The sequence below is a fragment of the Haliotis asinina genome, chromosome 5 (assembly GCF_037392515.1).
Source record: "Haliotis asinina isolate JCU_RB_2024 chromosome 5, JCU_Hal_asi_v2, whole genome shotgun sequence".
Classification (NCBI taxonomy): domain Eukaryota; kingdom Metazoa; phylum Mollusca; class Gastropoda; order Lepetellida; family Haliotidae; genus Haliotis; species Haliotis asinina.
In genome coordinates this window covers 26331899-26348605 of record NC_090284.1, presented here as the reverse complement: position 1 = coordinate 26348605, position 16707 = coordinate 26331899, and the positions used below count along the sequence as shown (strand labels likewise).

Here is a 16707-nt window from a genome sequence, read left to right as displayed (position 1 = left end):
AGCACGAGGCACCAAGTCCACCCGTAACCTTCGTAATTTTCCGCAACCAATTCGACTCTTTCCGTTCATTTCCGTGACGTCACATGAATGACTAGCAACAGTGTGGACGTAGCTCAGTCGGTTAGTAGTCGGGCTAACAATCCAAAGATCGCGGGTTCGCGTCCGACGGGTTCTCACAAACTGGTTGTCTGTCTCAATGGCATGTGACTTACGGCTGGGAACGTCGTCACGAGAAATTGTGGTGCTGAGTTCTCCTTACTTTCATTTTTGTGAAAGATTCTCTTGTTTGTTCATTCGTTTGTTTGGCCTCTGTTTTTCTAAAGGTATATGAGATATTTCATTATAAATAGAATGGTTTTCAGAATGATCTACAACTGAGGAAGATGAAGAGTAAGGGTCCAATATTTCGGGGGCAGTTACTATTATTATGTTTTACAGATTAAGATGAAAATACAACTGACACCCCATCCTAGCTCTATATCCTGAATATTGTTATTGTGTTTTACAGATTAAGATGAATATGGTGCAGAGAAGATGGCTGATCTTGCCACAGTTGGGCTGGTAAGGCTCATCATCAGCCCAGGGCCCTCGCCCCCTCTACACGCAACCCAGACAGCTAATGGGACTTTCCTGAGAATATGAGGGATCACCAACACTGCAGCCTTCTGCATAACCCTGATCTGCCCCAAGGGCATCCACTGGCAAGGTGTTGTGCAATCATTGCAAAGACGACATTTCATGTTGATATTTTCTTTAAGAATCACATTCTGACGATTGCGAGTGGAAAGTGACTGGTCCTGAGCAGCAAAAAGGAAGGCCTCAGTTTCACATCTGAGACCAACCGACTTCATCCAGACACACACACAAACACACACACACACACACACTGCATGTACATATGATGCAGTGTCTTCTCAGAAGGCTTCTCCACAAAGGATCGAATCTGAGCGTCGATGTCCAGTTCAGCTCCCTTGGGCCCTTTGTTTTTCCCTCGATCATTGGATGTCTATCACAACAGCATACCGTATTTTCAATCTCAGCTTCAAGTAGATCATGCAACTCTTGCTACCTACTAGGTGCACCGAGTTAATGTGGCTTTCCCAACCTTACCAAGTACCCATTAACAGCTTCGTGTGGCCACCATCTGGTTACCTACCAAAGGTAGTGTACACTAGGGGTTATGACAACAATGAAAGAGTCGGAACAAAACGTTGACTCCAAGCTTTTAACACCCGGTCACATTCTAACCCCGGTGTACCACTCCCTGAATGAAGCAGTGCCAAAACCATAAAGCTATAATTATCACCTTGCTTCAGGTTTTTACTGGCATACAATCCCCAACCAACTGTAACAGCTATGACCGTATGAATATGTCTTTATTATAAGATATAAGGAGTATGCAGCACATTTGTTGATCAATGTATCACAAGTGGCATAATAGTAAAGACTTACAGTTTTTATACCACTACATCGTACTCTTTATCTCTACAAGAAGCAGCAACATTTAGTGGAAGATGCTTCTTAGAAGATTGCGAAAAGCAATGCCAAGACCTCGTTTCTTCACATTTCTTTTATTCGATGGTGCTGGTGTTGGGTTGCCGTCTCCAGTTGGAGGTGGTGGTGGGGGTCCACTTCCAGTTGGAGGTGGTGGTGGGGGTCCACTTCCGGTTGGAGGTGGTGGGTTGCCGTTTCCAGTTGGAGGTGGTGGTGGTGGTGGGTTGTTCTCTCTCCTCAGCAGATCCTTCAGTAAATCATTCAACTGTCGTCTATTCCCACTATTACCTGGTGGTGGTGGTGGGTTGCCATTTCCAGTTGGGGATGGTGGTGGTGGTGGTGGTGGTCCACTTTCGGTTGGAGGTGGTGGTGGTGGGTTGTTCTCTCTCCTCAGCAGATCCTTCAGTAAATCATTCAACTGTCGTCTATTCCCACTATTACCTGGTGGTGGTGGTGGGTTGCCATTTCCAGTTGGGGATGGTGGTGGTGGTGGTGGTGGGGGTCCACTTCCGGTTGGAGTGGTGGTGGTGGGTTGTTCTCTCTCCTCAGCAGATCCTTCAGTAAATCATTCAACTGTCGTCTCTTCCCACTATTACCTGGTGGTGGTGGTGGTGGTGGGTTGCCATTTCCAGTTGGGGATGGTGGTGGTGGTGGTGGTCCACTTCCGGTTGGAGGTGGTGGGTTGCCGTTTCCAGTTGGAGGTGGTGGTGGTGGTGGGTTGTTCTCTCTCCTCAGCAGATCCTTCAGTAAATCATTCAACTGTCGTCTAATCCCACTATTACCTGGTGGTGGTGGTGGTGGTGGGTTGCCATTTCCAGTTGGGGATGGTGGTGGTGGTCCACTTCCGGTTGGAGGTGGTGGGTTGCCGTTTCCAGTTGGAGGTGGTGGTGGTGAGTTGTTCTCTCTCCTCAGCAGATCCTTCAGTAAATCATTCAACTGTCGTCTATTCCCACTATTACCTGGTGGTGGTGGTGGGTTGCCATTTCCAGTTGGGGATGGTGGTGGTGGTGGTGGTGGTGGTCCACTTCCGGTTGGAGGTGGTGGGTTGCCGTTTCCAGTTGGAGGTGGTGGTGGTGGTCCACTTTCGGTTCCTCTCAGAACAAGATTCACAAGCTGGTCAGCGAGGTACTCACGCTTTTGCTGAATACTGTTCCCACTGATTTCTGGTAGAGGGAGATATTCAGGAACTGAAAATATAAAACATAGTGTCCTTGTGGTCAGATAACGAGATCACCAGTAAGTTTCCGTTTTATCTTAACATTAGTTATATATGTCCCCAAATGAAAACGGGTTACCAGCCTTGAGCCGCTTCTGGAAACAGCACTGAACTGTGAAATAGTTGCGTCAAGGGTGAACGTGATGTTGCCTATTTCTGAACATTGTAACTAGCTTTACGTGTGAGAACTTCTGACAACCAGTGACTGTGGTCTCCTATGACTCCAAATTCTATATGTCTCCTATGACTCCAAATTCTATCTTGTATGCGCTATGCGCAATATAAATGGACTAATTATCATCATTATTATTCATGGTCAACCTATTTTCACCGTGAACCTAATACTCACAAACGTCAAACATGGCAAGAAAAAAGTGGAGTCCGGAATCCCTGATCTCGAAGAGGCCGAAGATAAGGTCCTTCACGAATTGGCTGGCATCCTCTATCGACATCTCTACTCCTAAACAGAAATGTATATATGAACTCAGAAGCTATACGTCAGCGCATCGAAATGCAAATGCAAGGATAGCACGGGGTGCAGTATAGACATATCACCGCATTCATCAAACTATGTCCTTGGGGGTTTACGAGACAGACAGACACACAACGTTTAGATCTGCAGTGTATTGTACCAACAACAGACATACTCTGTTCTTTTGTAAGCACTTACCGCGATCCAGGCTTTCGGAGCACTGGAAAATCCTCTGCAATATCCCTGCCATACATTCGATGTCGTCCACCATCAGATCAAACGCCACTTGTTTGTCGAATGGTTTCCCTGGATGGTCTGTAAGAAAACCACCGTCCTATAGTCAACTTTTACCACATATATAGCATAGATACAACTGATCAAACGGTACAGACGCCATTGATGGCGTGATGCAATGCCATTTATGGTGCAGTACAGACATCACCGATGTTACATTAGGCATTCATGATGAAGTGCAGACACCACCGACGATGCAGTACAGACACCATCCATGATGCAGTATAGCCAATATCGATGGTGCAGTACAGAAACTGATGATGATGCAGTGCAGACGCCACTGAGGATGCAATGCATACATCACCGATGATGCAAGACAGACACCACTGATGATGTAGTAAAGAAACCACTGATGAGCTGATGAGAGAGTGAGTGGGTTAACTTTTACAACGCATCGGCAATATTACAGTCATTTAGCGATGAAAACATGGTAATTAATTTATAATAGCTGTCATTAAACAAACTAGACTATCACAGATAGATGTACATAGACTGGCGATGTCCTGTAGACAGCTCTTATCATGCATTGTAGACACCACTCATGGTGTGGTGCAAACACCTCTGATTATGGACGCACAACTGATGATGCAGTGAGGACAGACAACTGATGATGCAGTGTAGATATAACGTGACGATGTAGTTCAGACACAACATAATGATGCACTGCAGACAACACTAGTGATGCTCTGTAGACACCACTGACGATGTAGTGCAGACACCACTGATGATGAAGGACAGACAACTGATGATGCAGTGTAGATATAACGTGACGATGTAGTTCAGACACAACATGATGATGCACTGCAGACAACACTAGTGATGCTCTGTAGACACCACTGATGATGTAGTGCAGACACCACTGATGGTGTAATACAGACACCATAGATGATGCAGTACAGACGCCACTGAAGATGCAGCGTAAACATCACTGATGATTCAATACACAGACTGATAATGTTGTAGTGTAGGCACCACCGATGATGTAGTACAGACACCACTGATGATGCAGTGCAGACACCACTGATGCTGCAGTGCAGACACCACTGATGATGTAGTACAGACACCACTGATGCTGCAGTACAGACAGTACTGATGATGCAGTACAGACAGTACTGATGATGTAGTACAGACACCACTGATGGTGTAATACAGACACCATAGATGATGCAGTACAGACGCCACTGAAGATGCAGCGTAAACATCACTGATGATTCAATACACAGACTGATAATGTTGTAGTGTAGGCACCACCGATGATGTAGTACAGACACCACTGATGATGCAGTGCAGACACCACTGATGCTGCAGTACAGACAGTACTAATGATGCAGTACAGACAGTACTGATGATGTAGTACAGACACCACTGATGATGCAGTGCAGACACCACTGATGCTGCAGTACAGACAGTACTGATGATGCAGTACAGACAGTACTGATGATGTAGTACAGACACCACTGATGCTACAGTACAGACACCACTGATGCTGCAGTACAGACAGTACTGATGATGTAGTACAGCCACCACTGATGCTGCAGTACAGACAGTACTGATGATGTAGTACAGACACCACTGATGCTGCAGTACAGACAATACTGATGATGTAGTACAGACACCACTGATGATGCAGTGCAGACACCACTGATGATGTAGTACAGACACCACTGATGCTGCAGTACAGACAGTACTGATGATGTAGTACAGCCACCACTGATGCTGCAGTACAGACAGTACTGATGATGTAGTACAGACACCACTGATGCTGCAGTACAGACACCACTGATGCTGTAGTACAGACACCACTGATGATGTAGTACAGACACCACTGGTGCTGCAGTACAGACACCACTGATGATATCGTGCAGACACGTCTTATGTTGTAGTGCAGACACGTCTGATAATGTAGTACAGCCACCACTGATGATGCAGTGTAGACACTAGTGAGTATTCAATATGGACACCTCTTCTGCTCACTGAGGCCTGACTTTAACAATTACCTTTCATTTCTGCCTTGACGTGGTGATCCAGGGCCGAGCAAGTCAGCGGTCCCTCTATGAAGCCGTCGTTTACTACAAGTAGAGACAGATGCAACTACGGGCCATATAGCAGATCTTGAAGGTAGGCTCAAGTAACAACCAAAATAACAAGTTGAACATGTTTTGCATTGCTTATCAATAACACATGCTGTTCCCCTCACTGTTCTTCCATCTGATATGCTAGCCATAGATCCCTTGACCCGTCCTCATCAACGCTGTGTATATACAGGCTCACACCACTCCCTATCAATTTCACACATTCGACCTCCACTCCACCCGCACACCAACCTCCGCTCCAACCCCTGCACACACAAACACACACACTACACGGAAACGCACTCACAACACAACACACACTACGCAAAACACACACACACATAAACACAACAACAACACACTAAGCAACAAAACTTCATAGGCAAACACCATAAGCGGATTCACACACATACACACACACCAGCAACAACGCATACGTACATGCGCCAACAACAACACACACAACACTAAAAGTGGAAACATACGCAAACCAACGACACCGCACACTATGCAACACAAAGACATAAACAATACACGCGGAAACACACACATACACACAACAACAAAACACACACGTACACACGCAAACAACACACACAAACTACGCAACACAAACACATAAACACCACACGCGGAAGCATACACACCAACAACACATGTACACACACCAACAATAATGCACAATACGCAACACAAACTCACACACAAGCACCACACTCGGAAACAGACACACAACAAAACACACTACGAAACACAACAACAACGCACACACTACGCCTCACATGAACACATGACTTCTCCTCACAAAAAAAGATACTCTTCACCCTGCACACAAACACAAACACACACACACACACACACTACACCGCACACTACGCTACACTCACAAACACAAACACACGCTACACCACCAAATACCACCCCACACGAACCACCTACCACCACCACTCCCACCACCCCAACACACACACACACACACACACACACACACACACACACACACACACACACCTAACCTTGAACGTATACTCACTTCCCTCAATGTGCAGTCTCAACTCTTCCCACAGATGTGAAATGGCTTTCACCGCGAAGCTCACAGCGTCATTGTACAGAACAGGCCCACCGATGAAAGCTTCTTTGAACCTGGCTTCCGCTGCCAAAAGTTATAACCAGTTTAGATAATACATCATAAACAGACACTAGGGGCACACCATATGACAACGTAATATCATAACAATTCCTGTATAGACAGGTTTGATGCTGTGTTTTAGGTGTCTGTGGAGATTTGGGTCATGTTTGGGTCCTATGAATGCAAGAAAGATGAGTGAGCTCCTCCCATTATAAACTCTTTAAACAAAGAAACGCATAAGCGTACACGTCGATCGCGTTCCTCCCACAACGGGTTCAAATCTGGCGATCTGGAACGCCATGACAGACGTTGTCGTTAGAACTGGCAAGGGAGCAGCACGTGTGCTGCACGTTAAGTTGTGTTACCATGCCAGAACAACGCCCTCTGTCAGTCCATGAGGGGAACCAGGTACGTGCAAGGGCTTCCCCCAGGACTTGAGATTGATAAGACGACGCGTGCCGTTGAGATTGACATCAAATGATCGAGGTAAAAACAAAGCAGCTTTGAACAGTTGTTCTGGATATCGACACTATACAAATGTATGTATGTATGTATGTATGTATGTATGTATGTATGTATGTATGTATGTATGTATGTATGTATGTATGTATGTACGTGTGTGTGTGTGTGTGTGTGTGTGTGTGTGTGTGTGTGTGTGTATATGTATGTGTGCATGTACCTAGGTAGGTAGGTAGGTATTTGACGAGTTACCTTCCATCAGACTGTCCGACCCTCTTAAGACCTTCACAAGGTCCTTCAGGTCGTCGACATAGGTACTAGTGCGGCCTAGGATATGGCTGAGCTCATGTTGGAAGTTTTCCCTGGTGATCTCTGAAGTCAGAAATAATTACGAACAATGATAAAGATCATGATCCACAGCTGGTTGACAATGATTCATGGCACCGAAAAACGTGTTTCATATATCATCCAAGTATATTTTATCTGAATGATTATGGTTTGTGAGATAACTCGTTTGATGATTAAAGTTATGTATAGAAGGTTTTTAATGCCCCTAAAACAGATCACGAAGACCTCATAACATAATTATATTAAACCCGCCCTGTTGCAGGAACCAAGATGTGAGTAATATAAGTTAAGACTGCCTTTCAATGGCGAGACAGACGTTTTCTACCTGGAGCTGCTTGTTTACTTTGTTGTTGTCCTTCGTTGTTCGGCTGAAGAAGGAAATGTAACGCAGTTCATTAGCATCAAATGTTCACAATATTTAGTGTACCAAGTCTTATTAAAAAGTAACATATACCTGCTCAGTTTTTCTTTCACAACTGAGATGGCATTCGTGAGTCAATTGTATCAAACAATATCTGGCAATGTACACTCAGATCACAGTTTGTTACTCAGGTTTTTCAGTTGTAAAAATCGCTTTGGAAAATAGTGTCAACAAAGTCTTAATATACTGAGGGAAACAAATAAGGTAACATCACTTCCTTGGCAATATTCATTTATTTAATAATATTCTCATTCATTTATTTATTTTCCTTCCACGGAGCTATCCAAAGCTGGTGATGAAAATATTAATAGAGTGTTTGAATCTTCCTGTGTCCATTTCTTTCAGTATATTTGCAACTCCCCTTACTCTAGGTGATCATCCATATTTACCCGAAGTGCCTGTGAGTCTATGCAGTCTACGCAACAGACCTTCCGGAGCATCTACACGAACAGAAGTGATCATGGCGGGCAAGCTGGCTAAAGCGCCAGGCTAGTGATCCAGCGAGGTTGAGGTGTCGGGATCGAGCCCACCTGTGACCTTGCGTTAAAACTTTGTGTGCAGACTATTTTCGTGTTGTCACAACACCTAGTTTATAGCACACAACCCTTTGCACGTAAAAGAACCCACGAATCCGTTGGTATATGACCAAATGGTGGCCACATGAATATCTGCAAACACCTACAGCAACGTGCAGTAAACATGGACAAAGTACTGTGACGATGTATCCCAATCTACCCAGCTGCGAACGGGTGCTTCGTTTGGATGAGAAAGCCTCATGAACTCGGTGCGCCTAGAGGCAGCAAGAGTTGTGATTGACAATACGCTGTATGCCGTTGACATTGTCATCCAACAAAAAACTAGTGCCTCGAATAAGCACTAGTTGCGAGGATATGTGCGTCATATAAATGTCCCATAATAATGTATGTTAAATATGATATCTTTTGATTTTTTTATATGTATATTTTGGTGTAATGTAAACAATGTCACCCTACTGGAAGTGTGGAACAATTAGACTAGTGCAATCTTTATCTCCACACCACGGATGGTGGTTTCACAGACTGTTTACATTTTACTTCAAGCAATAAGCAGAAATCGATGAGTCGGGTCTGAAATAATGAAATAAGGCCCTTCCGACCGACTGAGACGGGCTAGATTTCTGACATTCAGTCTAAATCTACAGCTAGCCAGCCCGATACTCTTGTAAAAAAAGTCAGATAAAATGTTCCATATATCTGAGTAAATTCAACATATGTTTAACATCTATTTTTCAAACTGAGCATTGCATTTGGACATGACAATTACTGTTTGAACATCGAACTGGTGTATCGCACTGCGTTGACATATATTGTCATTAAAACAACGACACCTATCAATGCGCAGAGTTAGTAATTAAATATATTACAGGTTCACTGAATTATTCATTGTAACTAACAATTGCGTTATTTTCTATGGATTGTCTGATCTGGTTAAATTTATTTTGAGCTGGTTGTATTTTAAAGTTACCGGCAGTGATGGCTTTTTCATACATTGATATCTGTAAGGTGCGCCTGCTTGAACATTGAAATTGCATGACGAGAGAGAGAGAACACAGCACTGGAGAGCGCAAGATAGCGCTGAGCCTTAATGTGGAGACTTTGGTGTTTTGGGAGGAAACATTTGAAGCAACCGATGAAGAACTTACCTGTGAGGACACGACAACCAAGAGCAGCAGCTCCGCAACTACGAGGATTCCAAGAGCTCGCATTTTGAGAGTGATGTTTAGTCTGCCTGAACAGCTACTTATACTTGCGAGTGGGGTTCGGTGTCATACATAGGCAGAGACCTACCACGTACGTGTGTGGGTCTTTTCATCGAAAAAGGACAGGCACTGAAAGTGATTGCTTTCACCGCATGTTTCTTAGACAAGCTGCATTAATATACCTTTATAAATACCCTTCGAGGACGAGAGTTTGGGGACCAGTCACTCTGACGCATTGTACTGTTCACAGAATGAACTCCTAACCTCAGACAGTGACAGTATCCTTACTCAATGAATATATCATATTGATATATCGCAAAAAATATAGTTCGAATAGTTCGCTCCTATTGTCGTGTCATAAGTAATTTCACACAATATGAAACTTCAGTATATACTTCAGATCTTATGGACACTGATCGCTTATGTACTTGTCATGCAATATCTTTTCTGTAGGCATAGGCATGTACAGATTCAGCAATGGCCTAAACTGAAATTATTATTAAGTTCTTGGTTACTTTGATATGATGCAGAAACTCTGTCTTTTCTTCATATTTACTTTCAAACATCACAAAACATTTTCATAGTTCTATTTTCTTAAATGTGAACATCGCACTACTGTAGTATGTACATACATCAAAACATGACACTGGAGAGGGGAGGGTATTGTAGAATTTGTTTTTTCATAAGACAAATGAATTTAACATATAAGCAATATTTTTGGATTGACCAGTGATAGCCATGTTTTACAGAACACAATGTCATTTCAGATCTACGCGGATTTAAACAACATATTGTATTTATTAGACTTTGTAAGTACACGTTGTGACTATTATGTGTAGTGACAATGACTGTAATGGTCATTTATAACTTGGCCATATGTTTGTCGACCTACCAAACCAGCTAACACACAATGTTTTAGCAACGTTGTGAGAAGGATGTAGATCGGTAACGTCATGACAACAGCGTTGTGAGAAGGATGTAGATCGGTAACGTCATGACAACAGCGTTGTGAGAAGGATGTAGATCGGTAACGTCATGACAACAACGTTGTGAGAAGGATGTAGATCGGTAACGTCATGACAACAGCGTTGTGAGAAGGATGTAGATCGGTAACGTCATGACAACAACGTTGTGAGAAGGATGTAGATCGGTAACGTCATGACAACAGCGTTGTGAGAAGGATGTAGATCGGTAACGTCATGACAACAACGTTGTGAGAAGGATGTAGATCGGTAACGTCATGACAACAACGTTGTGAGAAGGATGTAGATCGGTAACGTCATGATCTCAATGTCTCAACGTTAGTATTACGTCATTTATAACGTCATGTCACAACGTAATAACAATGCCGCAAATTTACGTTGAGGAAACATTATGCTTTGGGGTCCTCACATCATAACAACAACATTATAACAACAACATCACAACAATGCTGCCCACAAAACAGCTTAAACGTCTTAACAGGTTTAAAGTCCGCCCTTGCAGGTCGTTTCAAGAAAATAATTTATATGTGTAGAGATTACAACCGCCCCCACACCCTCACACACACACGTTTGTTATTGCTTAATCTCTACACCTACTCACTACAGCTAATCACAACAGCTGCTTACTACAGCTGATCAGAACTGCTGATCACAACAGATACTCACTACAGATGTTCAGAACAGCTGATTACTACAACTGATCATAGCAGCTACTCACTACAACTGATCACAACGTCTACTCACTACGGCTAACCACAGCATCTACTCACTACAGCTGATCACACCAACAGCTACTCATTACAACTGATCACTACAGTTCATGGCCGGGAAGTAGACAAACGTAATTTCCTTCTTCGAAAAAGTGCCTATTTAGTGGGAGAGACGGAAAATACTGGCATCTGCTTAGTGGGACTTGATATAGCTGAGTGATCTTAAAGTGTCTGCGTAGTGGGACGCAAGAAAAAGGCTAAGACTACCATAAAGAGGACACTCTTTCATGTGGACACATTGTTCAACATAGGACATAGGACGACAAATACAAATAACAATAACAACATGTGATTAACAAGCACTATTATTCTGTCATTTTAAAAGTTTTTTCTAGGTAGATTTAATCAATCAAGTAGTTCTAAGTGCTAAAATTTGAACTGTGATATTACTCAGAGATGACACTGAAACTATAATTAAAAGGTCACTGGACCAAAGTCACTTCGGAATCGCTGTCAGAGTCAGAGTCACTAAATATACACACATTTAGCCAAGCTTTAAAAGTTCAGACACGTGATCCATGTAGTCAATCTCACTCAATGTTTGGCTGATGAGGTCTTGCTAGAGGGATCATAGTCGTGCGTCGATTGTGCGATATTTCTCCTTGCGTGGTGGTTCACGCCAGTGACCTTGGAGTTGCTGCACCTTGACCTCGGTGACTGACTGCTCTCGTTTCAGAAGACCAACAACCTCGAAGATGTTTGGGTGTTTCTTTGCTGCGACTCTGTTGATCTTGTGGTAAAATCCTTCGAGGTTGATGACCGTCGTTTCCAAAGTGAATCCAAATGATAGGGCTTCATGGTCCTTCGATCCAAGGAAGATAAGTATTTGGTCTCCGTCACCGGTATTGTGTAGGAACTGGTCACCAGCATCTGTCAAAGCCCTCTGTCCTTCGAGTCGGATGTCTTGTCTTGTCTTGTCTCGGGAAGACCAGGCAGGGTTTTCTGGCGTTGACGGTAGTGGATTGTCTTCAGTGATGTAAACGCTGGAATCTCTTGAAGAAGACCGCCAGGCACTGTATCATGGTGCTTTCGTAAGTTGGCTATCTCGTCGTCGTAAATCTTAAGGATCGGCGTTGCCTCAGTCTTCGCTCTGTGAATCAGCATGGATTTGAATGCATCAGCTTCAAAGATTAATACAGAATACCTAGGAGTTTTCTGCTGTCTGGAGTCGATCTTGACATGTCATGATGTAAGATGAACAGGTTGATTCTACACACTTCCTGTAGGTCTTCTCTCCCCTCTGACGATTAAGGCGAAACTTGTTCTTGTTGAAATATAGATGTCTTCCCCATGGACACTCTCTATGAACTTAACTCTAACTTGTACATTTGCCATTTTTCATGCAAGGGTAATGAAACTTTAATGACACCATTCTTATATACCCAATGCACAAAAACAACGAATTGGTCTACTCCTATAGTGTTTTCATAGTAAAAGAGTAGATAATAACATGATACCATTCTCAGCGTACCTAGCGGTAATTTCCTTCTGTATACATGTGTTTTTATAATGTAATTAAGTTCAAATTAAATTGAGCAATGATAAGTAAATCTTATCAGCTCACGACTTGTCTCATCCGAGTGTTGAGATTAAGATCACCTTTTACTGTAAAATGTCCTTAATTGTTAGGAGTTTGTTTTTCTCGATGTTTGATTTAATGAAAGCATCGCGGCATACACTCCATTTTAGAAGTGTCTACATAGCGGCACCCTATTCATTTCCGCGTTACCTACTTCGCGGTACTTGGGAAATGTGATTTATCTACTTCCCGGTACAACACCATCAATACAGCAACTCACTACCGCTGATCACTACAGCTACTCACTACCGCTGATCACTGCAGCAACTCACTACCGCTGATCACTACAGCTACTCACTACCGCTGATCACTGCAGCTACTCACTACCACTGATCACTACAGCTACTCACTACCGCTGATCACTGCAGCTACTCACTACCGCTGATCACTACAGCTACTCACTACCGCTGATCACTACAGCAACTCACTACCACTGATCACTACAGCAACTCACTACCGCTGATCACTACAGCAACTCACTACCGCTGATCACTACAGCTACTCACTACCGCTGATCACTACAGCTACTCACTACCGCTGATCACTACAGCTACTCACTACCGCTGATCACTACAGCAACTCACTACCGCTGATCACTACAGCTACTCACTACCGCTGATCACTACAGCTACTCACTACCGCTGATCACTACAGCTACTCACTACCGCTGATCACTACAGCAACTCACTACCGCTGATCACTACAGCTACTCACTACCGCTGATCACTACAGCTACTCACTACCGCTGATCACTACAGCTACTCACTACCGCTGATCACTACAGCTACTCACTACCGCTGATCACTACAGCAACTCACTACCGCTGATCACTACAGCTACTCACTACCGCTGATCACTACAGCAACTCACTACCGCTGATCACTACAGCTACTCACTACCGCTGATCACTACAGCAACTCACTACCACTGATCACCGCAGCTACTCACTACCGCTGATCACCACAGCAACTCACTACCACTGATCACCGCAGCTACTCACTACCGCTGATCACCACAGCTACTCACTACCGCTGATCACTGCAGCTACTCACTACCGCTGATCACTACAGCTACTCACTACCGCTGATCACTGCAGCAACTCACTACCGCTGATCACTACAGCTACACACTACCGCTGATCACTACAGCTACTCACTACCGCTGATCACTGCAGCAACTCACTACCACTGATCACTACAGCTACACACTACCGCTGATCACTGCAGCTACTCACTACCGCTGATCACTGCAGCAACTCACTACCACTGATCACTACAGCTACACACTACCGCTGATCACTACAGCTACTCACTACCGCTGATCACTGCAGCAACTCACTACCACTGATCACTACAGCTACACACTACCGCTGATCACCGCAGCTACTCACTACCGCTGATCACTACAGCTACACACTACCGCTGATCACTACAGCTACTCACTACCACTGATCACAACAGCAACTCACTACCGCTGATCACTGCAGCAACTCACTACCACTGATCACTGCAGCAACTCATTACATCTGACCACAACAGATACTCAGTACAGCTAATCACAACAGCTGCTTACTACAGCTGATCATTGCAGCTGTTCAGGACAGCTGATTACTAGAACTGATCACAACAGCTATTCACTACAGCTGATGACAACAGCTTTTCATTACAACTGATCAGAACAGCTGATTACTACAGTTACTCACTACAGCTAGTCACAACAGCAACTCATTACAACTGACCACAACTGCTTTTCGTTACAGCTGATCACAACAACTGCTTACTAAAGCAGATCATTGCAGCTACTCACTTCTCCCGATCACTACAGTTACTCACTACAGCTACTCACTACAGCTACTCACTACAGCTACTCACTACAGCTGACCATAACATCTATTCACTACAGCTGATCATAACATCTACTGAATACAGATGTTCAGAACAGCTGATTACTATAGCTAAATACTACTGCCTGCTACTCTCTACAATATAGATTGTAACGATCACTCAGTCTGGTTATCCATGACGAGGGACGCTCGATACGTTCAAGACATTACATGAGGCCTCGTCAAACCCGGGTTCAGTCAACTGTCCAGCTTGCATGGTAACGATGAGAAGAAAATATAAGTTTTCCTTCCATTGTTTACATAACGCATTGAATGTGGGTGGTCCTGTCAGTAGAAATAATTACATCATGACACATATCTGTTTGTTGTAGGACATGAGCAATATTCCAGCTATATGGCGGTCTTGTATTAAATGGACTTTAAGTTCAATGGCGGTACCCACAGAGCAGTGCAGCCATCAGAACACCGAGTGACAGATCACATAGACTTATTCCATGCCGAATCTGATATTCCAGCCAGTAAGCTAATTTTAGTAAACGTATTTATGTTTGCAATTGTTGATTGCTTAAAACAAAGGGAAATAACTCCTTACAGGTACAATGTCCAAAACCTGAATGTCTCAGTCGAAATCGAAATCTGCCATACTGAAGTTTCACCCCAATTGTATTTATCCAGGTCTTAGCCTAGTCAGTGATCCATAGACATCGTTGTCAGGGACGGCCTACATACTTCTCACCAGGCGGGAACCTGTGAGGTATTTTAATCGGGTGTGCTATTTTAAGGTGTAACTATCTGTACTGACCCATAAGGAACATCATCGGGTGTTTAAAGATCGGGAGTTATTGGTAATCACCTCTGGTTATCTTTCTCTCCCACAACTTCACAGTAATCTTGATATAACACTGTTATACTAACCTCACAAGATACACATGAATGGATACTCAAAAATAAAACATAACTTATGGATGACAATTTCTCGGGTCTGTTTATAACCCTGGTACCTGGCATAGTACCACCAGTGACACAGGTCGGTGCTCGGGTCTGTTTATAACCCTGGTACCTGGCATAGTACCACCAGTGACACAGGTCGGTGCTCGGGTCTGTTTATAACCCTGGTACCTGGCATAGTACCACCAGTGACACAGGTCGGTGCTCGGGTCTGTTTATAACCCTGGTACCTGGCATAGTACCACCAGTGACACAGGTCGGTGCTCGGGTCTGTTTATAACCCTGGTACTTAGCATGGTACCATCGGCAACATAGTTTGCTGCTCGGGTCTGTTTATAACCCTGGTTCCTGACATGGCGCCACCAGTGACACAGGTTGGTGCTCGGGTCTGTTTATAAACCCTGGTACTTGGCATAGTACCACCAGTGACACAGGTCGGTGCTCGGGTCTGTTTATAACCCTGGTTCCTGACATGGCGCCACCAGTGACACAGGTCGGTGCTCGGGTCTGTTTATAACCCTGGTACCTGGCATAGTACCACCAGTGACACAGGTCGGTGCTCGGGTCTGTTTATAACCCTGCTACTTAGCATGGTATCATCAGTAACACGGGTCGGTGCTCGGGTCTGTTTATAACCCTGGTGCCTAGCATGGTACCATCAGTAACACAGGTTAGTGCTCGGGTCTGTTTATAACCTTGGTACTTGGCATGGTATCATATCATCGGTAACATGGGTCGGTGCTCGGGTCTGTTTATAACCCTGGTACCTGGCATAGTACCACCAGTAACACAGGTTGGTGCTCGGGTCTGTTTATAACCCTGGTACCTGACATGATAACATGATTCCCATCTTGGTACCAGTGCTACAAAAAGTCGTTTTGGAACCGAATGGCAAAATGTTACCTATGCAAGATCTGTTCATCAAAACAAGGATGTCTCAA

At 44.0% G+C, this 16707-nt stretch overlaps 1 protein-coding gene across 1 annotated transcript; it reads right to left on the bottom strand.

The window, feature by feature from the left end:
- Positions 1-1504: 1504 nt before the first annotated feature.
- Positions 1505-9649, bottom strand: LOC137283820 (basic salivary proline-rich protein 2-like). The gene is made up of 9 exons (XM_067815504.1): positions 9587-9649; positions 7810-7852; positions 7389-7508; positions 6582-6701; positions 5474-5545; positions 3381-3497; positions 3060-3170; positions 2091-2681; positions 1505-1935 (listed from the first exon to the last, which is right to left on the bottom strand). Exons 1-9 carry the CDS (start codon positions 9647-9649, stop codon positions 1505-1507), a joined length of 1668 nt encoding a protein of 555 aa, XP_067671605.1.
- Positions 9650-16707: the final 7058 nt, after the last annotated feature.

What these genes read in the sequence shown, in the direction of transcription:
- LOC137283820 (XM_067815504.1), bottom strand. Translation starts at nt 9,649, where the DNA reads ATGCGAGCTCTTGGAATCCTCGTAGTTGCGGAGCTGCTGCTCTTGGTT. An exon ending in AAGTAAACAAGCAGCTCCAG is followed by an intron (nt 7,509 to 7,809) that starts GTAGAAAACGTC and finishes TTCTGACTTCAG; the next exon opens with AGATCACCAGGGAAAACTTC. An exon ending in CTCCGAAAGCCTGGATCGCG is followed by an intron (nt 3,171 to 3,380) that starts GTAAGTGCTTAC and finishes ATTTCTGTTTAG; the next exon opens with GAGTAGAGATGTCGATAGAG.